Consider the following 21,226-nt stretch of genomic DNA (forward strand, 5'->3'; position numbering starts at 1 on the left):
CCCCTGCCCAAAACTGGAGGACTTGCCAGTGAAAAAGGCACATACAGTACAGCTTAAATAGGACACCATCACCTTTTTTTAAAATGTACTTAAATCACACACATACACAGGAACAGACTGAAAGGGCCCATATATACGCTACACAGATATTCTTGACATAAGCGTTAGTCTGACTATTGTGCTTTCTGTAAGTGATTCAATTACTCTTGTCCTGGTTAAAAGAGCTACTAAGAACATGGGAAATCATCACTAACTTTATGGGTATCTTCCTAGCGCATACCGGATCCTACTGCAACATTTCTTCAAAGATCATTAAGACATGATTAATTGCTTCAGGAGAGACCTTACCTGGTAAATGATGCTGCCTTGGATATCAGAAATGATAGCAGAATCTCTCTTTGCTACTGTAATAGCAGGAGCTATCTCCTCTGACTGTGAACAGATTGTCTTCAGTCCCAGTGAAGTGGGCTGTAAAACTCTTACCTTCTCCCTTTAAACACTAAGGACAATTTTCCTCCTGTTTCATCAGACAGCAAAAGCAATCATCTCTTTAAGCAGCAGCAACTGACACCTATTTGCTAGGTAATTGCTGCAGTTAAAGTGGATTAAGCACAACTGAACTCTTTCCTGATAAGGCAAAGCCACCACCTCCCACCTGCAGCGTTTCCCAGATGCACCTGAGAAAACCTCAGGGGAGCGGGAGGCCAGCCAAGCCTGCCAAACTGGGGCACAAATGCTAGCTAGAACCCCCAGCACCAAACCAAGATACATATCCCCTGCAGGAACTGTGCCAGACCCGACCCACGCCGAGCTGCCACAAAGCCGGTGGCAGCAGTAGACGCAGGAAAGCATGCAGGGCTCTGTGTCCCACTGACAGCCATGCTCCCCAGCCCAGCTGGGCAGGGGTCTCAGCAGGAGAGAGCAGCACGCACTGCAGGCTCTCACTTAAGAGAGCAGCGTGAGCACTGCAAGGTAGGAGATGAAAGAAAAAAGCCAAGACAGCAAAGGCCTGAGTGGAACAAAGCCTACCGAAGGGAGCATAAATGACATGTTTCACAAGAGGCAGTATAGAAACAAACCAGGCTAAATCCAGCCAGCTTCTAACTTCTAGTAGCCTACACATGATTTCTTAACAGACGAGGCAAATTTGTACCCGTGAGTGGTTAATCTGTACCTTTGAAGGAGAACACAAAATACGCTAGCTCACGAATATAAGAGCTGCCATGCAACTGGAGTTCAGCATGTTTACATCAGGCAAACCTAAGACAGCTTCTCCCACAGAGCTGAAATACTGGTGAGGAAAACAAAGACTAAGAAAGGTAGTAACAGCATGGACTTGCCAAGGGTTAGGCTACCAGGAGCAGAAAGATTTTGCTGTTATCCCATGGTCTGTCAGGGAAATGCCATAAAGTTCATTTTAACAGGTTCTGTTAGTCCCTTTTGTCTTTACTAATGCTGGTATTCTTTCGTCATCGTTATGATACCACTTACCTTTTCTTCTTTTTAAACATGACATTTTTAAATCACATGATTTACTAACACAAAAAAAGGTTTTGTGGATTGATTCTTACCCCAGAAGTGCCAATTCCACATTGTTAGTTGGTTTCAGAGAAAAATGTGACATTCAATACTTTGCACTGTTTAAATGTTATTTTATTAAATATCTTCAGTTCAAGGTTTCATTGTAACAAAGCTATGAAGGTTCTACCAACATTCAGACCAAACAAACAAACACTAGCTAACTTTAATTATTTCTATATCATGCAAAAATTCTGCATCAAATGCCTTCCATTTCCTGTTTAAAATGTGATATTTATAATATATATTATATAGATGCTTATATTAGCCCCATAAAAGAACATTAAGAATGCTAAAGGTGTACAGCTGTGTTTGATAATGGCCATACCAAGCTAAGGTTCTCATTAACTTAAAAGGAAACAAAACAAACAAAAAAACCCCAAAAGAGAGTTTGTCTCCAAGACTGTGCAAAACCAAAAAACAGTTCTGTTCTTTTAAAATTTTCTCTGAAAGATGCAGATACTTAATACAGAGGGTTCTTTTTAATTATTAATAATCATCAGGTAAAGAGACAAGTAAGATCAGACCTAAAGAAGGCATGCATAATGTTTTATTATTTATCTTTTTTAAATGGCATTAATTGTAATCTCCTGTTTGCTCTCTCTTTGTGGCTTAAAATAAAAAAATCTGAATAAAATACCAAGGCTTTTAACTTTTCCACTTCACTCACTGGCTTAGTGCTGTCCTAAAAATGGTTCGAAATAATAAAATCTAGTGTTTGCCCTCATGGGTTCAATCCCTACACTCCTCCCTGGGGTGGTGGAGGAAGAAAAGGATATCTGCTCAGACAAAACTGGGAAGTGTGGATGGTCTTTTCCTGCATCATGGGTTAGCTGATCTAATCCTGGTGTGGGATAGCACCTCTCTAACAAAAGGAGCAGAGCTATCTGTTGCAAAGCGACAGCTCCACTTTGTGCAACAGCTTTTATTTTCTGCATTCTATTAAATAAGGATTAAAATTCCAAATTGGCTTTCTTCTCTTCTGTAGTCTGTAAAAAGGTTGCCTCACACTTAGTATGCTGTCAGTGTAATCACTTTAACTCCCTTGAAAGATCCAAAAAATGAACAGGGGTAGACAGAAATTCAGGTAGAAGCCTATGCCAACTTCTGCAAGTGATGCCTTCCCTTGGTCAAAACAATTCCTACCAGGGTCCACCAGAAAGGCCATTTTCTTCTTGGGGCTAGGCTCCCTCCTTGATAAGGTCAACAAAACACTTCCACATTTCCCACCCAATGAATAAAGGAACTGGACTCCTTTTGCAGCAAAGAAAAGAAAGGAAGATGAATTGGCCCAAAGGACAAACATCAGATCATGTGCTAATTCCCTTTCCCCTCTGCTTCATGAGGTATCCTCTAACAGCCAGAGGCAACACAGGGAGGTGGCCTGGAGTCCTTCCGCTATGGTTTTTGAGGTTCTGATCTGATAGTTTTCTGTGTTACAACATCACTGTAAAAAATAGAAAAATTACCCAAATAAACACTAGGAAACATGACACTTACAAACATCAGATGGGTTAGTGGTGGGGAGAAGCACCTGGCTGGGGCTGCTGGCTCCAACTGCTATTTTACTCGGAGACCAAACAAATCAAACAGGAGGCCAGGTAACCCCTTTAATTCTATGGGTGCATATATTTCAGTATAAAAAACACACGCTATTTATGCCTCATATAGGAGTGTATGTGCAAGTTTTCATGAAGAACATAACACTAAGGTTTTTGTCTGCTTCCTAAGGAACACGTGTTCTGCAGCACTGTGGATCCCAACTATGCTATTAAAAAGGAAAAAAAAAAAAAATAGAAAATCCCATACATATACCCTCTTCCTCTAAAACCTCTGCTCTTAACGCAATGCTTTTTTTGTTCCATTAAATTAAATAAGCTGGCTCCAAACCTCCATGTTTGGCCAGGTAGTGGCTGTTTCTAAAACCAGTATCTCTGAAGAGCAAGCTTCTATTTAAGTTATATTCACTTAAACCCATTTTTTTTAATTCCTACTTCCACCTTTAATTTTAAATCAACATCCCATTGCCGGGTTTTTTTTCTAATAAAAAAAAAAACGAAGAAAACAAGAAAAAGAAAAACAAAAATAAAAAGACAGTCTGTTCTAGGATCCAGCAGCCGAGCAACCAGCTTTCCGTAGCGTTCTTGCTGTGCAGAAATTGAAGAAGCAGCAGGCTGAAGTCAGTCTGCTGGGCAACGGGAAGAGAAGCGCCTCCTCTCTCTCGAACCCCAGTCTTCACACTGGCTCCTCTGGGGTCTCCTCCTCGCCACCTCTCACCGACTGAAGTAGCAGCACAGCCTGAATGTGATGTTACCTTCCACCATGGCATTGCGGAGCATCGTTCAGCCATCCGCTGCTCAAGCCGCCTCCTTTTTCGCTCTCCCTCTCTCTTTCTCTCTCATTCACTTTTGCTTTCCCCCTCACTTAATTTCTGAAAGATGTTCCAGCTGCTGCCATTTCCTTAGCCCTGGGGGAGGGGGCACGTTGGATAATCTGTCATTTATTTAGCATTATTCCTGTTCTTTATTATTTTATACAAACAACATGTCTTTTTTTTTTCTTTTTTTTTTTTTTTTTCTTTTTTAGATTTAAAAACACCTTCGTACAGCAGAAACAGACACGATGGATCCATGGAAAACAACAGAAAGGCAGCGCCCGGAGCATCAGATGCATGCAGGGTTTCGTGCATTTGGCTGCTGCCTGTTTGTAATTTGTATTTATTTTTTTAACGTCAAAACAGACATGACCGTTGCTGTCACTCAGGCACTCCAGAGCTGCTTGCTAAGAAGATATTGCCCTCCAGCTGAGTATCTCCACAAGTAGCTGCAGTCAGGAAGAGGTAGTGTCCACCGAGAAAGGAGAGGGGAGAACAGGATGGAAGATGGAAGGAAATAAAGCCAAACATTAGCTATACACAATTAATAAAACAAGTTTTCTACAGGCCAACTATTTGGTGCAGGCAGAAACCCTTCCTACTGCAACACAGACTGGGCTCGTGAGGAGAGCCCTGAAGACAAGAGGCACACACTTTCCCTCCAGTGAAAACGAACTACTTGCTAAAATCAATTACTTGCATGATTGGAGCAGACCTGGGCCTGCTATCTGATAGTGACATCCCAGAAGTTGAGGCAGTTTCCCAAGGTGTTCCTGAGGCTATGATCCTAAGGAATAATTTCTGCCTCACTTCCCATTGGCTTTTGCCTTGAACTGAAAGGTTTTCTTTGGTGTTTTTTTTTGGTTTGTTTGTTTGTTTGTCTTTAAGTCTTCAGAAATTTTGTCTTATGTTCTTAATATTTAAACAGCCCTTTTTTTTTTCCCCACTTTCTCCCTACATGGAAGTCCTCCGATTAACCTCAAACTTCTTTTACAGCTGCAGTTTCCTTTTAAGATGACTTACTCAAAACTGAACTCTGCCTTCCAGGTGAGAACAAACCACTCATTTATGTTTAAGCATTCTTATTCACCTCAGTCATTCTTCATCCTTAGCCTTTACTGCACACAGGCCAATGGTGCTCCAAAATGATTTGGTGTGTTCAGATGGGGGCTGCCCACACTGACCCCACTCGTAATTGCACATGGTTATACCTCCTTCAGAACCCAGAAATGCATGCAAATATTTCAGCTTCAATTTAGTTTATAGGTTTTTTTAAAATACTCTTTAAACCAACATTTTGTGGTTTGGAAATGGCTGCTGCTTGGCAATTTTCAGAAACCCTCCAGCACATACTTTTGGAGGAGATGCAACATTTCAGCAGCCAAGTCAGTGAAACATACCTCTTCTGTAGCAGCTGTGACTCTCCATTCCTAAGCTTCCTCAGAACTCCTAGGCACAGCCACTGAGCCATACTGATCTTTAATTTAATAATTTCTTCTGCATTTTTTTTGGATTAAATCCATGACAGAAGTTTCCCTCAACATCTCTGATGAAAACTGATGCAAGTAAGTTATGTTTTGTTTCCCTGCAAAGGCTTTATCCTTCTCATTGCCTTACTCCCTTGAAATTCAGCTGATGGTCCAGCTCTCTTGAAGGCTTTCCTGCTTCTGGTGCCCCCAGCTGGCTTTTGCTTTTCAAATTCCATCTGTGACCTCTGCAGTTTGCTTGTGATAGTTCACATTCCTTTCCACTGCCTTGAGTTGGGTTGAATCCCTCACAACATGTAAGAATAAAAACTGCTCTTACTGCTCAAGTAGCATGCAGGACTAGGACTCAAATAGTAACTACACTTGAATAGTTCATCCTCAAATGAGCACATTAAAAAAAAAAAAAACTTGTCTCTGAGGTGGAGATTTTTTTTGTTTCCCCTAGAATAGAAAATCTTTAGTAAAAAGGCCCTAACATTAAGAAACTTGGATCTTGAAAATGATTGTGACATACGTTTCAACATAAAACAAAAAGAGGCAGAAAGACTTTGTACATCTAACTAAAAGAAACCAGAAAGGCAATGAACAAGAATGCCTAAATGCTGCAGAAGTAAATAGATCTGCTGTCCTTCAGGAGCAAGCAAGAATCATTTCCTCAAGTCAAATTTTATACCTGAAGTTTCCTCCAATGCTGAATTGTAGCAAGCTAACTGGGGATATTTTAAATCCCCTGATGTTATCATTTGTTCAGATTTTTTTTCTTCCTTGAGTTTTCTCAACATTATACACTAAATACCTTCTACTAATCAGAAAATTGATAGTAAAATTTATATGACATCTTTACGCTTATGGTGTAGAAATTTTTCTGTACAGATTTTACAATATCCTCTCTTAGAATATGGCATCGTCATAAAAGAAAATTCTTTGAAATCACCTCTGGCATGTAAAGGTAGATCCCTTTCCTTGACAGCTGGGAAACAGCAAACCTGCACACAGCATGAGATAGTCTTCCTCTCTGCTCTGGATTAGCATTCCATCCAACAAAGAGCTAAGTACCTGGGAGGAAGCACTGCTGCTACAAGGGTAGCTAAGCTCAGAACAACCATCTGGCGCATGACTCCAATTCATCAGGCAGATAATCCTACTTGAGTCCAGAGGGCAGAACATAGAGAAAGGAACACCAACTGATCAGCAGAAGTTTTTGGCCTACAGACAACTAAAAACAGTTCTCCCACAGCCAGCTAAACAACCTTGAATACTGAATTCCCACATACAGCAGCCTTCGCTGTGTGTATGATGTATGCTTTCCCTTGCAATCCATACCCGTATTTGATCCTCACTGGAGAGGTGCTGCAGGAGCTCCAGAGCAGTGGTAGTGGACATTCAGCCACTTGCCATCTCGGCGGTGCCAGACACGGGTCTCTTCAGACTGCGTGGTGCGGGGCCGGCCTTGGCCATCGATGTACTGTGTCAGGCGGATATACGCGATGCAGGCAGCATCTTCACCAATGACATGGACATGGGGGTTCAGGATGGTGGTGTGTATTGGTTTGCTGTTCTTCGACAGTACTGGCAGAACATACAAATCCATCAGCTTCATTTTACTACTAAAAACCAACAGCCCCCAGCATCCTCCAAACTCTTTTGTATTCTACTCACCTTCCACTGAATTCTGGGATACAATAAAAATTGCTCCTGCAATTTTCCAGGCAAAATCCAAGTAATTTTTTCCCCATCACCTGTTCTTCTCTTTAGGAACGGGACACTTATTATTGCCTACAATACCCTCGCCCCTTTGCTCCCACTTCTTCTGCAAAGCATACTTGCCACATTTTCATCAGGGCTGCTATTTCTTCAGTTATAGGAAAAGATCTTTTAATTACAGAATTATTACAAAGGAGTCAATAATCAGGAGATCTTTAAGCTAGGCCTGCATTAAATATGAACAAGCCTCAGAGAAGTGTAAAAATCACTCCGGAACAGGCTTTTGAGAGAGACAAAGTCTTTGCATACTTAGAGCATTAGGAATTGCCTATACTAAGGACCTTGACCTAACCCCCAAAATAAAACAAATTGAACAGCTCAAGATTTAAATTTCGATTAATTCATCCTGTGGAGGCATCCAAGAAGGGAGGCAAATAAATCCACCGGTATAAATAACAGCATTCCTCCCAACTCTCTTTTTCCCACCCCAGGCTGACAGGGTGACCCTTGTATCCACGTAACAGGTTCCTTAGGCGTTAGAGATCTGAAACCGTCCAGGGAAAACTGAAGGCATGACTGATTTGTGCATGACTATTTTTATGTCTGACCCTTCAGTATGTCTACTACAAACATACATGTTGTTTCCATCAAATATGCTCCTTTTTTTCCATTTCCATACCAGTAGGAAATCCGGTGCCCCAAACTTTTAACACTCCTGCAGTCCATGCTTACCAAACATTTGCACCAGACAAACTGTATGCCTACAGTGAAGGGATCTGGGGGTTAGAACTGAAATTGTTGTTGAAAAGGTTTTTGAGAGAAACCATGCTGGCTCTTATGAACACATCATAACCCATGCAAAATGAAGTTCTTGCTGGTTCTGATAGTCAGTAAAAACAAGGGCAATTTTCCTCCCAAAATGTGGCATAAAGGAAGATTAGAGAGAAAGCTGTTGGTGTTACCAATTCTACCCACTCACAGTTCTCAAAGTAAAACTTATGGAAATCCATTCCTTCAACCAGGTTCCCCAGTGCTTCAGGTTCAAATGAGGTCAAGCCAGGATCACAGATTTTTCTGCAAAGAAAAGCACCACAGGCTTACAGTCTGCATTTGAGCCCAAGGCCTATTGACAAAATGAAGTGCTGCTACAGTGTTTGATTCACGCCCTGTGTCCACCTAACTATTTCCCTACTCTAAGGAGTAAGTTCCTGGAGGACTCAGTCCTACTGCAACAACACAGAGTTGGTGCTAGTTGGCATTTCACATAAAACAAGCCTTTAGGTTTCCGGTTTTCTTTTATTCTCTTTCTGCCCATCTCACTGCCCTTCTCCTTATTTTTCTTACAAAGCCAGGACATTTTCCTTTTGTTGCTCCTGTTGCTGTTTTATACCTGACTTCTACTTGAGGTTCATTTAGAGAGCTCTACCATATCCCTACTCCTAACTGATGGAGGCTAAAAAGCGTACAACTTTTCACCATCCCTGAGTGCATGACAACTCATACCCAGGAGCCAGAACAACACTTGCACACAAACTAATAAACAACCTGTCAGAAGACATCTGTACTTACGTATAAGCCTCAAAATCTCCATTGTTGATGGCTTCTATCAGCTGCTCTGTTATCTTAATGATCTCTTGCTTACGCACTGCAAACAAGAAGGAAGAGCAATTTAATTGTGCGTAAGACTTCAGTGGGCACAGGGGGCTAGTGGGTGCTTCCTACAAGCAATTTGTGGAGCACCATTAATCTAGATCTCATAGGATGCTGCTTCCTGCATTCTGGAGAGATGCAGTAATGACAGCCATCCACATGAGAGCAGGGGGGCAGTGATATGAAAGGGGAATGGTGATCCCATAATGCAGGGAGAAAAGAAATAAAGATGTCGTGTTAAATTTTTTTCTTCTAGAAACGCCTGAGGCACCAGAGGTGTCTCCTAAATGATGGCCTGAGGTGCTGCTGGGGAGTCTGACCAATGAATGTTAGTGAACCTGCCAATGGGAAGCACTTGTCTGGCAGCTTAAGATGTGGGAACCCTTCACCACAGTAGTAATACACAAATGGCCACCACACAGATCAAGCCAATCGGAAAAAGCCTCCCAACAACTTGCCTATCACCATCACCAACAACTCAGCTATTACAAATGCTGCAAACAAGCAACTGGGACATGTAGGGATGTCCTTCCGCAAGCTAGAAGGACAACCGCAGCAGGATGGATGGGCTGGATGAACAGGTCCTAGCTATATACCAGTGCACGCTCCATTCCTCAGGCACGTAGCTTCTGCCAATCCCTATGGCACAATTTTTTCAGCACTCTGACAGCACTGCCGTTAACCGAGCACACTGGACTTGAGGATGAATGAAGACAGGGGCTAGCTGTCTACTGTTACTTGGCTCTCTCTGGACAGCACCTCTGCATTCTCTTCTCTTGGTTTCCCACAGCTGCCTGCCCAGGCCCCATCCCCTCTGAGGTGTTCCATCACCCATGCTGACCTCAGGAGCTCTTGAAGTTTGGGTTGGCTCTGTTAAATAACACAGTTCTAGTTCTAGGACTATATGTGCACCATCTGTATGCCTGAACCTATATGCACACCCTCACATCTTTTCAGCCTTCCCCACACTTTTGCTGTAGTTAGAATATCCTGTACGTTATACAAGCATTTAGGAGGCGCTCTAGCATTATCTTCAACATTACCAAATAATTTATAATCCCTACCACCAGAAGCAGAATTTATGTGCCCCTAGGCATCTAAAATGCAGGTGTCTGAAATGGAATCAGCCACCTGACTGTTCCTCCTTTAGGCTCTGAAAGAAATAGGCACTTCTGGAAGTCTCACCTGAGGCATCTTAGATGCCTATAATTAGATGGATGATGTTTAAAATCTAACCTACCATCTTTAGATGTCCAAGTCAGGTAAGCTGAATTCCACTCTAAATGCTAGAGGATGCTAGTCTTAACTGCTCACCCCTGTATATTTTCATCCACATATGCATCTCATCCCACTATCGATAAGTGCAGATGAAGAGCAACAAGATGACAATCTCACTGGCTATGAAAGATGTTTGCACCCACTCTGGAAGTCAATGAGGAGATTTATACTACCCAGCCAGCCCCTACAGAAACATCTCAGAGAGGGGACAACTGGCTCATAACAGTAAGGGAGCTGGTTTACCACTCAGGCTGTATACATTTCCACACACTGAAAGATGTATACAGGAAATAGGTCAAAGCAACACAGTGGGCTAAGTCTATTGTGAAAAAAGTCCTTACAAGCAAGTTGTCTGGAATTGCTTCTGAAAGAAGCAGGGCTCTACTTGTGGGACCTCCCTCCCATGCAGAGCACACACCAACGTGTGCAATGTCTGGAAGATGGGGTCTGTGGGAAAGACTCTATTTGGGATGAGTGAGGAAATCTGCAGGCTGCAGCCACCATGTGCTGACTCATCTCAAGGAGATTGGCAACCCCTTCCCAAGTGTCATGATGCAGCAGCATCCACCCTACCCTTCAACACAAGTCCATTCCATCAGACTGCTCGTCCTCTTGCTTTCACGACATGTCTCAAGCTACAATAGTATACAGGAGGTGATCCGCTTTTCCCGAGGGACAGAGAGCCTCGGAATGTCACAGGAGAAAGCAGCATTCACGCTTGCCACTCCTGATGAATTCACAGGGCCTCCTAACTTGCACTGCAGAGGCACAAAAGGGAGGCAAGCACACACCAGCACGGGTATAAAAGCGTGGATCACGGCTGTTGTACTGCCTTAGTTCTGAGTAACCCGAGAGGCAGCCGCGCTACGGCTGCCGGCAGCCCTGTGCAGCAGCCTGCGGATGGGCACGGCCGGCGGCAGGCCCCGGGGCAGCACTGCTGTTGGGACAGTTCAGTCCGGACACCGGGGCCGCCCCTCCTCCCGGCGGCCGGGGCGGGCCTGGGGCATCCCGGCTCCCCGGCGCCCCCTGGCGGCCGCTGCCGCTCCCTGCAGCTGCCTGCGCCTGGCTGGCAGCGGCCGTGCCTCCCGCCGGCTGCAGCCGGGCTCAGCGTGAGCTCAGAGGGCGCTCCGTGCCCCCTCGGATGGACGAGGGGCACAGAGGTGGAGAGAAGAAAGGGGAGGGGGCTGTACATCTACGGTAACTAGTATTAGTTGCACTACTCCACTACTGCTACCCAGCTGCTAACTTACACGGTGCACGGTTAAGTACAAAGGGAACTACTGGAGTTAGCAAAGGCTCCGACCGAGCACGCTCTAACTCCAATGTCTGCCCTGGGCTGTCCCAGGCATGAAGCTTCTCTTCACAAGACTGTGTAGCTGCAAAACAAATGTTAAGCGTTAAAATAATAAACAAACAAAACCAGAAAGCAAAATAAAAACTAAGAAAGAAGTACAAACACACAGAGCCCCAACCCAATCAGCACACAGAGACATCCACATTCCAGCAACCTCAACCTGCTCTCCTGCCTCTGTCACCCTCAGCTGGGCCAGATGCTGCTCAAGGGGAACACCCTGGCACTGATGACCCCTCAAAGCACAGTAGGAATCACACTAATGCTGCTGGAGGTAGTTTGGGGGTGACCTGAAACACTGGTTAGAGTAGTGACAGAGCAGCACGAGGGCAAGTACAAGATGCAAGTGAAAGGGAAAGAAAGTAGGGCATCCACATCACTGCAAATCTCAACCTTGAGGGGAGTGGGGTGGGAGTCCCCTGCCCCACTTGGCAGAGAAGTGATTTGGCACTCCTCAGCCTACCAAGCAGGGCCTTGCTATGAGCAAGAGGCACGAAGAAGTTAAGCAAGCAGTGATGAACAGTTCACAGCAAAAAAGACTTCAGAAGAGATTGTTTCGCTTCCGTTCTGGTAGGGCAAAACACCCTTCCCATTGCACCTCACAATCCAGCAGTTTGACATCCTTACAACTACTTTAAAAATAAGTAACAGAGAGGCTCCAACTGCTGCATCGTACAAGATATACTGGTGCTGTATGCAGGAAACCAGGGAAGGAAGACTGGAGGAGACAGAAGAGGACATGCCTGTTCTTTCCTTCCCAGACTGATCTCAACAGACTAAAATACTCAGCCATTCCCAACTCACGTTAGGGATCATTCCATTATAGCTTTAAGTAGGCAGCTAGCATGGTATGTCTGGGTAGGGGAAGGGCTGGGAATCCCACCTAGATTTTCTCCAACCTACTAGCTTTTTTCATATCCATTTTCAGAGTTTTTCAGCCACAGGCTCCTCTACGGAGGCAGCCAGTTCTGGAGAGATCAGGCAGATGGCACTGTCTGTAACTGGCAGACTAACCACCGTACCAGCTAACAGAGCTAGCAAGACAGACACGCAAGGTAAAAGCTCACGACAGACAGATGCCCCTCAGAGCCAACATTATCCAAGGATTTTCACTCAGAGCACCTGACAATGGACACGGAAATGCTATGGGATCTTCCAGCAGCCACAGCCTCTCTTGCAAGCATCCTTGAAGCAGCCTGTAAAAACCTTTTTTCCTTCCTTTTGTAACTGCTGAGCACCATCCACGTCTGGGGTGTTCAGAAGTTCTTGATAAACGAGTCTGAATTCAGCCTCGCACATCCCCTCCATAAGCAGACCTGCACCACTGACCCCAATTACCACAAGGAAAACTAAGAGATGCTGTGACTTGCCCAAGGACAACCTGAAAGGCAGTGTCTGCAGAGAACTCCACGCCTCACTCAGGTGAAAGCAAAGGAATGAAATTGGCTAGGATGAGATTCTGACTGGGGTTTTGGAAAGGTTTGGAAATTTTCAGTGTGCAAAGGAGGGTATTTTTCAGGAAGGGAGATGATTTATTTTTATTCTGGAGGAACTAGAAATGAAAAATCAACGCTCTGGAAGGAAGTTGAGGAAAGGAAAAACTTTGGGAAAGGAGAAATGGGAAAGGTGGTGGGAGGGGTGGGAGAAAGATGCCATGAAGCACTGCACCCTGGACTTACTGGCTGAGAAACAGAGAGAAAGCTGGGACTGCATGGACTCAGTCTGTGTTTTGCTCTCACTGTGCCTCCGTCCTTCAAGCACTGAGCTGCCGTCCCCGGTGGAGAGAGGGGGAGCTAGCATGGCAGGGAATTAAAACACAAACACAAACAAAACACGCAAGTTCAGTAAATAAAAAAAGAGAAAGGAAATAGGAGAACATTAAAGAAACCACAATGCTGGGCACAAAACATGCAGGAGGATCCTCCAGGGCAAAGCCAAGTAGATACCTCTACAATACGGACCTGCTGCGCAATTTAGAATGACACAGGGAAGCGTGGGAGGGGGCTGCTGCTTTTACCCCACCACAGTCAAAACAACGTATCCCTGAGGCAACTGTCACTGATGGATCAAGAAGACGTCTCCCACACCACAGAAGAACAGATCTGCGTCACCTGTTGTCTACTGGAAATAAGAAGTTGGCTGAGGAATTGCACAGACACTTCCCTTTTCCCAGAGTCATGGCTATGACGAACACCAAGAACTCCAACACCCCCAAACCTTTTGGTCTATTTAGTTTTCCTTTAGTGCTTGCTTAGCTTAAAACATGGAGGGGCAGGAGCTGAAAAGGAACACTGGTAAACACTGCTACACTTAAAGCTGAAGCACTAAAACTACCAGAGCTGGCCATAGCACAAGCCATTACTGTGCAAGCTCCTTCCCTCCCAACCACCGTTCAAATGCTCCCTTCTAGTAAAATCAGAACAAAAACTTCTAACCTCTGCCAAAAAAAAAAAAAAAAAAAAAGGAAAAAAAGAAAAACCACCAAAAAACCACCAACCCCAAACAACCCAAAACACCTCAGTTTTGATCTGCAGCAATGCAGCCCTATACAATTCTTCATAGATTTAGCTCTGGCCAGCTGCCCTCTTTCTCCCTACTCCTGTTCCAGTCCTAGCCTTTTTCTCCTCACAGCATTTCTATTCCTGACTTACAGGACCTGTTGGCTCAAACGGCTTAAGCCTGGGACCTCTCCTGAACAAAAGCTGCCAAAGGAGACAAGGTTCTGGAACAAATACCTGTTCTGGATGGATATCCAGCAGAGATTAGATACATCAGTTTCATTGCCACACAACAAAAAACATCCAGTTCCCTTCCCTCAAAGCTGGATTCTTAAACCACGGATTACTCTTTGTCAAAAAGGTGGGAGCTAGAACACTGTTCTGTAACGAGGTCAGGTCTCATCTGAAACAATCTCTATTGCAGAGCTCATTCACTCACTGGCATGCATTCTGCTCCCTATGACTCCTCAGAAGAGCAGCCAGCAGCTTGTGATAAGCCATGGGAAAAGCATCAGGAACTAGCCCAGCTGACAAAGGTGACATTGCTGCTACACCACAGGATCAGCATTGATTTTTCCCTGGATATGTAACTCAGATTGACTGCAGGGCAAATGAGAATACCTCTGCCTCAAAATGCAGACTATTAACACATTTGCCTCAGAATGCAAACCGCATTCACCCTTCCCAAACCCACTCATTCTTTAGAGATGTGAGGAAAAAGACAGCTGCTCAAACAACATGAGCAGATATGGGACTCGGAGCTCCTTCATCTGAAGAGTTTTACAAGCACGGAATATTTACGATATGGTCAGTGAAAGGTGGGAAATCTCTTCTCAGCCTCTCCCTCTACTGGTATCTCAGTCAAGGACACAAAAAATCATTTCCATGCAGAGACGATAGGCTGAGAATGATCTTCAATTTAGAAACAAAAATAGACCCAAAGAGAAAAAAATGAAGAGGGAAGTGTGGGCATGTCACTAAAGAGACTCCCAGAAAGGGGTGAGAATGGAGCCTGAGCAGTGAAAGAGAGGTTTCAATTCCCTGTAACCTACAGGGAAGCACAAAACCACCACGAGACTCCGAACTTCAAGGGACTGGTAGGGATTTTCCATGCCTAGAAATGGACTGGAGATTAACAGATTATGGTATTTGCAAGAAAAGAATTCCAACTCTGAGATAAAAAACAAATTAGCTCAGGGCAAACAGTGTTTATATTCCACAGGGGCCAGGTCAGCTGGTTCCCCAACGCATGGTCCCACTGTGACAGGAATGACAGCGTCATGGCGAATTTATGAACTGAGTCAGACACAGGAATCCGGGAAGCTAGTTCAAGGCAATGATTGCATCTCCAGGATCCCCTGCCTGCACTTAACTGTATTAGAAATTACAGGCAAAACACCTACCTTTCAGATCCTCATCTTCAGTCGTGGTGTTACAGCTCTCTGTGGAACCCTGCATGGCAGAACAGAGCATTACCAGGCATCAGCAGTCGGGAGCATGAGTAAATAGTTGGGTTTGTTTGTGAAGAAAGATGGGGAAAAGCACAAAAATATTGGCAGGGGTGGCAGGGAGAGGATGATATAAGGAAGATTTGGATGGAAGCAGGCCAAATAGTAAGCAAAACTTAACAGCATCTCTGCTTAGCTTTTGCATGTTCAAGCCGTTCAAGCCATCCACCCAGAACTTTACAAGGACAGAAGCTACCAAACTCTGTCAAATGAGATCAAATGGGAGTTGTTTCTATTTGGAAGAAGAGTAGCCACAGGAAGCTAAAGAAGGGCTCCTACACTTTCTCAGGGGAACAGGTCTCCATTTCCAGATAAAAAAACCCAAGTGCGTAAGTGCCTGTATCTTCTCTTCCACCCCATATACGAAAGAGAGTGGTGATAAGACACCACAGTAGGAAGGAGATGATAATATTTGAACGGTTGTCCCTACTCAGCCTCTTCCAAAGATCCACAGCCATATAACACAAACCTCCCAGTCTACTACCAGCAGTATTCAGGAGCATGCTACAAACCAGAAGTCAGTAAGGTAGAAACCGAAGTAAGACACACGAAGGCGAGAACCACAAGAGAGAAGCGGAGGTTTCTCTGGCAACACACCCATCCCTTACCTTTATGCCATCTGTAGCATTATGGACAACAGTTGTTTGAGGCTCCTAGGAAAGGATGGAAGAATCATTAAACTCCAGTTCCAAAGCATTCTCTCATTTCTTTTCACTCCCCAGCAAGTGGAGAAAAGGTGACTGACACAGAAAAAATAAACCAAACCACAAACTCCAAACAGCACACGAGTGCTTCTGTGCACACGCACACACTTCCTGCACAGAAGGTTTCCTGAAGAGAGAGGCTGCACTAAAAACTACAGACGCAAGGAGACAAAGCCCCCAGCTCCCCTGCAATTGCCCCTAATTCCCAATTTGCCTCCAGTGAACCGGTCTGGCACAAACAGCAGACGGCAACCAGGCAGCCAGTCTGCACCCTCTGCAGCCATTCCTGAAGTAGTGACCCCTCAACAGTGGCCTCCCTGGAAAAGTGCTTCAGAAGAGAGAGAAGGGGAGGAAAGGATAGTATTGGGCTGGGGCCTTTGTCTCCCAGTTTTTTGGAACATTTGTCAGATATTTTATCCTAAAAAAGGGACATTCATAATTTCCGTAATAAAAATGGGATAAGCCAGACCACCTCAATACCTCGCAGAGAGAAGCTGCTAAGGGAACTGGGCTGTGAAAAAAGTTCATTTTTCTACAAGGATCTAAAATGAGATCCAATTTCAATAACAACAACAATAGTTAATAATTTAGAAAGGCTCCCTCAGCATCAAACCCATTGTGAACAAAGCCAGTGAAGGGAAAGCAGAAAATTATGAAGTGTCCCAAGAACCCTTCATCCTTCAACAAACAACAAAACCATCAAATCCCACCCTCCAAAAATGCCAAATCCAACTCTCCAGAGCACACAACAAAGAGAAGCAACTAGGCCTGTGGGGGGCTAACTGTCTCCTACACTCATCCCCTCATTACCAGGACAAGACTTCGGGATCTCCCCTCACTGCTGTCACTCTTACAGGGTGGCTTAGCGAGGGCACCAGGGACTGCGATGGTGCAGTGATGTACACTCACTCACTGCACTGCTGCCTGATCCTCCAAGCACACCGAGGCAGCCCCCACCAAGCTGTGCCGTTAAAGAGACTAGGCACAAGGCACCCTGTGAAGTCTGCTGCACACAGCCCAAACAGAAAATGCTAGCCTAGCAAGTCAGCGAGCTGCAGAGGACCAGCCACACAACTGAGCAGGCCAAATGGGCCATCAAAGGATTCCTCTAAAAACCCTTTGCCTCCCCTTTCTTCTGTAGTGTCCTGGAGTCCATCCTCCATTTCCTGAGCGTTAAGAGAGTGGATGGAGCTTGCCACTCTCTTCTTCCAAACCAGCCTCCCCAAAGCCAGCAGGAACAGTTGAACGGGACACACAGAATTATACAGGGATGGCACACGGGGAAGTCCAGGCAAGCTGCGATCCCCACATCCAACCACAGCTCTGCTCAGCACCCCCACCCCAAAGCCTGTGAGGCTGTGATTAGGCCCACAGCAGCACAGGGACACAGAACGAAGCCAAAACACAAGCTGAAACAGCAGCACAAGCAGCACTTGGGATTGGGGGGAAGGAGAGAAGGGGAGAGGACAGAATCAAAATTAAACCAAACAGGAAAAAAAATAGCAGTTGGGGAAGATACCATGGACGTCTGCACTGGGGGTGTTTCTTTTGCAGTGCTTACTATACTGGTTTTGTTGTTGCTCTGTGGCTGAGACAGAAAAACATGGTTTTAGTTTCCCTGCTGGGCAGCAGAGGCAGCAAGAAAATGACAGTATTGCTTCAACCCCAACCATCTCCTCTGACCCTCCCCTTCCCACAGGCTCGATCACCAAGAAGAGGGAGGAAGGAGGAGTGCTGCCCGAGTTGCTGAACATCATCCTTCCCTCAGAGGCAACAGCTATTGAAGGGATGTACCAAAATCCAAATGTGCATGGACTGCTAGAGCTATACGGAAGGAAAACAGAAGGGGAAAAGGCAGCAGCCCAAAGGGATGGGGAGAATCCTGCAATGAGCACCAACAAAAGTATGTGGTGAAGAAGAATGACAGATGGCAGTAGTCCTGAGAGCAAGAGACTACAGAAGTGAGACACATAATAGTCACGGTGCAATCTCAAACAGGGGACAAATGGGAGTCGTGTCTGAGGAGTCCCAAAGTGTCCAGGGACAGTCCTAGGTATATGATGATGCTGAGGGTCCCAGGGAATCTACTAATGCCAGAAAAAGTGTGTTCAGCCCTAGAAAAGGTATAGAAAAGGTGAGGTATGGTGTGTTGTGTTCTTGCTGTGACCTGAACAAAGAGACTTCAGGACCAAAATATGGAAAGGGATGGAACACAAGGAAAAGGCCATGTAGTCCCCCAAGAAGCAAGTCCTCTGGATTGTGCCCACTAGTTTTTCATCTTCCCCCTCTTTAGTCTCTCTTGTAGCTGTAGCAGAATATCTCCGTTTCCTGCATTCACATAACACAATTAGGCAGTCACAAGCTTGCTGTAAAGAAACATCCCATTTGAGTCATGTGTGTCAGTCATCTCAGGAATGAGCAAAGTCTGTAGGAAGCCAAACCTGTGTCTACTATCTACTACTATATAGTTCCTAGCCCACAAATCCAGTCAGTTGTTGGAGAATAAGTCCCACAGTTACGCTGGCATATAACCCCCACACCAGGTATAGAGCTCTCTTGCTGCCAGACACCAGCGACAACGTCAAAATCAGCACTGCAGGAGCCTGACTCAAACTCCTTGGTTTACAGATCAGGAGTACTAGATGGGTGCTCACAGCAGCATGACCTCACTGTAGCTGTTCCTGGGGAGTGTAAACTCATACTACAAAACATCATGCCCTCATTGCCCAGTAACCACCACAAAGAGTGCAGAAGTCAAATGTTGAGCTGGAGAACAGCTATCAAAGGTTTAATTACGTCAACCAGAGACAGATCCTATGAGGCTGACACTCCACCTACTAATACTTCAGTTTTTCTTCAAAAGTGGCACGCCTTGGCTTAGCTATCCCTTTTGGAGAGGAAGAGAAGAGAAACAGAAGAGAAATATGGGACAGCTAGAGAGGGAAGGAAGAAGATGAGAGAGGCAGGAATGAATTCTTTTAAAGTCCACAGAAAAAAATCAAAGGAGCATATGACACACTCATCCCCAAAGCTAAGAAAGGAGAAACACTTCACCAATTACTGTTTAATGCCTCTTTCCATACATCCCCACATTGTCCTAAGACTTTGGCCTTCAAAGAGCTTTGCTTCCTGCATGTATTTCCAGTCTGATGGCAGAAGAGATGACAGGCAACTGTAGAAGCCAAAGAGGAGCAGATCAACATGAAAAAATTAATCCCAAGCTATTTGGTGGCATAAACACAACCAAAATTCTGGCAATGCCTGGGTCCACCCCTCCATACAGCACTGAGGTTCCCATACTTCTCAGAAACAGTGATCCTAGTGCAGAGATCTATCTTCCAAACCTTTTCCAGTGAGAAAAGCACAGCTCATTTTTCTTAGTCCGCTGGGATAAGAAGATAAAGTCAGCATGAAAGAAGCCGTACAAAAATACTTCCAATTTTTTGGAAGGCTTTATAACTGAGGCCAAATGGGAAATAAATAATAATCAGAAATTAAATAAATAAAATGAGAACCCAACCAACCAACAAACATCCAGGAAGCCACTGTTCCGAAAAAAGTTGACAGCAGCTTGTTAGGTGTGGAACACCACCTTACGAAGTGCAAACCCATGCACACAGCCTACCCTCCAGGCTGCACTGAACACCCAGTTCATCCATCACACTCTTCCCCAGCCAGTGGGCTGAAGAAGACCAAGTATCAAGTTTGCTAGTCCAGAATCACATGACATTTTACTCCCGGACAGAGTCCCAAAGAAGCAAGAAGCACAAGACTTCACCTAACCGTTTTTCACAGCTCTGTCTCAAATGGAGGTATTTGACATACTCAGCTTTCCACACACACTCGTGCCTTGTGGCCTAACATAACCAACTGCCCTTCCCTGGGCAAGACTGGCCTGCCCTTCCCAGAGCCCAAGATGGCACAGCCAACTCTTACCGCACCTTCCACTCCTACTGCCAGCCAACATCACAGTCACTGGGCAGGCTACAACCCGTGGTAATTCACAGCAGCACAGCTCAAGTTAAAAGAGGCCAATTCACTTAAAAAGGTGCCAGGTCCTTCTTAAAATCTATGTTAACATGATTAGTTTTGCCACAGTAGTTGGCAGCACTTCCTGAGCTAGACAAGAGACAGGCAGACAGGCACAAACAACACAGAGGGTGCAAGAGAAAAAAACAGACCAGTGATCATATCGCTAGGGGGACACATTTCGAGCCAACTGAAAGAAAATAAGTACCAACACATGAGCTAACTCTAGTTATTCAGCCACCCTCATGCTTCCATGTTTTCTGAGGCCGACACTTTTGTGGTTTACATATCCCAGCTGCTTTAAAACAACATGGAGAGGGAATTTAAGTATTGCTGGCAGTGGGCAGAAAAGGGCAAGAAAGGCACAACGAATTCCTGCCCTGGAGTTTCATAAAGGCAGGGCTGGCAAAACGATAGTGCCTCACATCAGATTTTCAAGCAGTACTTTGGGAATATTTTGTGTGTGTGTGTGTTTACATAGTTTTAAGCTGTCCTTGAAGGAGGAACAGAAGAAATATCTTCCAGATAGTAATGTAGAAACAAATGCTGCTTTCTCAGTAATGTAACATTCCTGTTCTACCTGCAATAGAGGAGAAAAATTTTCTGTTCTTTTTCTGTGTAAAGGAGATAATACAGTAACTAATTTTTGTACCTTATTTACTGTTCATATCTCAGCGTCAAGAGACAAAGGCATCATCTAACTGGCTATGTATGATTCCTTACAATATGGCACCGGCCAATTTTCTCTTTGCTCTGTTAAGAGTGGGTTTGACTACTTTTCTGACAAATTTTATAGATATCAAACATCTGTATGGATGAAAAAAAGAAATGAACAAGACAGGGGAGGCAGTTACTGGGTATTTGGTCATGCTGGGATACATAAACGAGATCAGGACAAAAGGAAGTTTTGGATTATAAAGGCTCTGACAAACCTTTTCAGTAAGTATGCTAAAAAAAGAAGTGGCCGGCAGCTCTGAGCTGCCCGCCGGTGCTGTGCCCACACATTTCATCTCAACAGTGGAGCCCCATCAGTCTCTGCCACATTTGGAGTGACTCCCAGTTAGT

At 44.8% G+C, this 21,226-nt stretch overlaps 1 protein-coding gene across 14 annotated transcripts in view; it reads right to left on the bottom strand.

The window, feature by feature from the left end:
• Positions 1-2,149: 2,149 nt before the first annotated feature.
• CAMK2G (calcium/calmodulin dependent protein kinase II gamma) overlaps positions 2,150-21,226 on the bottom strand; it is a 123,772-nt gene continuing 104,695 nt past the window's right edge. For 3 of the 14 annotated variants that reach the window (XM_030488946.2, XM_030488945.2, XM_030488951.1), the window contains 9 exons: positions 17,652-17,720; positions 16,037-16,081; positions 15,324-15,372; positions 13,102-13,215; positions 11,322-11,447; positions 8,713-8,788; positions 8,123-8,217; positions 6,763-7,008; positions 2,150-4,401 (listed from right to left, as the gene is read on the bottom strand). In XM_030488946.2, coding sequence (XP_030344806.1) covers positions 6,776-7,008; positions 8,123-8,217; positions 8,713-8,788; positions 11,322-11,447; positions 13,102-13,215; positions 15,324-15,372; positions 16,037-16,081; positions 17,652-17,720 — 807 coding nt within the window. In that variant the 3' untranslated portion in view covers positions 2,150-4,401; positions 6,763-6,775. The remainder of the gene's footprint in view (positions 4,402-6,762; positions 7,009-8,122; positions 8,218-8,712; positions 8,789-11,321; positions 11,448-13,101; positions 13,216-15,323; positions 15,373-16,036; positions 16,082-17,651; positions 17,721-21,226) is intronic. The other 11 variants (XM_030488949.2, XM_030488947.2, XM_030488952.2 and 8 more) reach the window with 6 other exon arrangements.

The sequence above is a fragment of the Strigops habroptila genome, chromosome 5 (assembly GCF_004027225.2).
Source record: "Strigops habroptila isolate Jane chromosome 5, bStrHab1.2.pri, whole genome shotgun sequence".
Lineage (NCBI taxonomy): Eukaryota > Metazoa > Chordata > Aves > Psittaciformes > Psittacidae > Strigops > Strigops habroptila.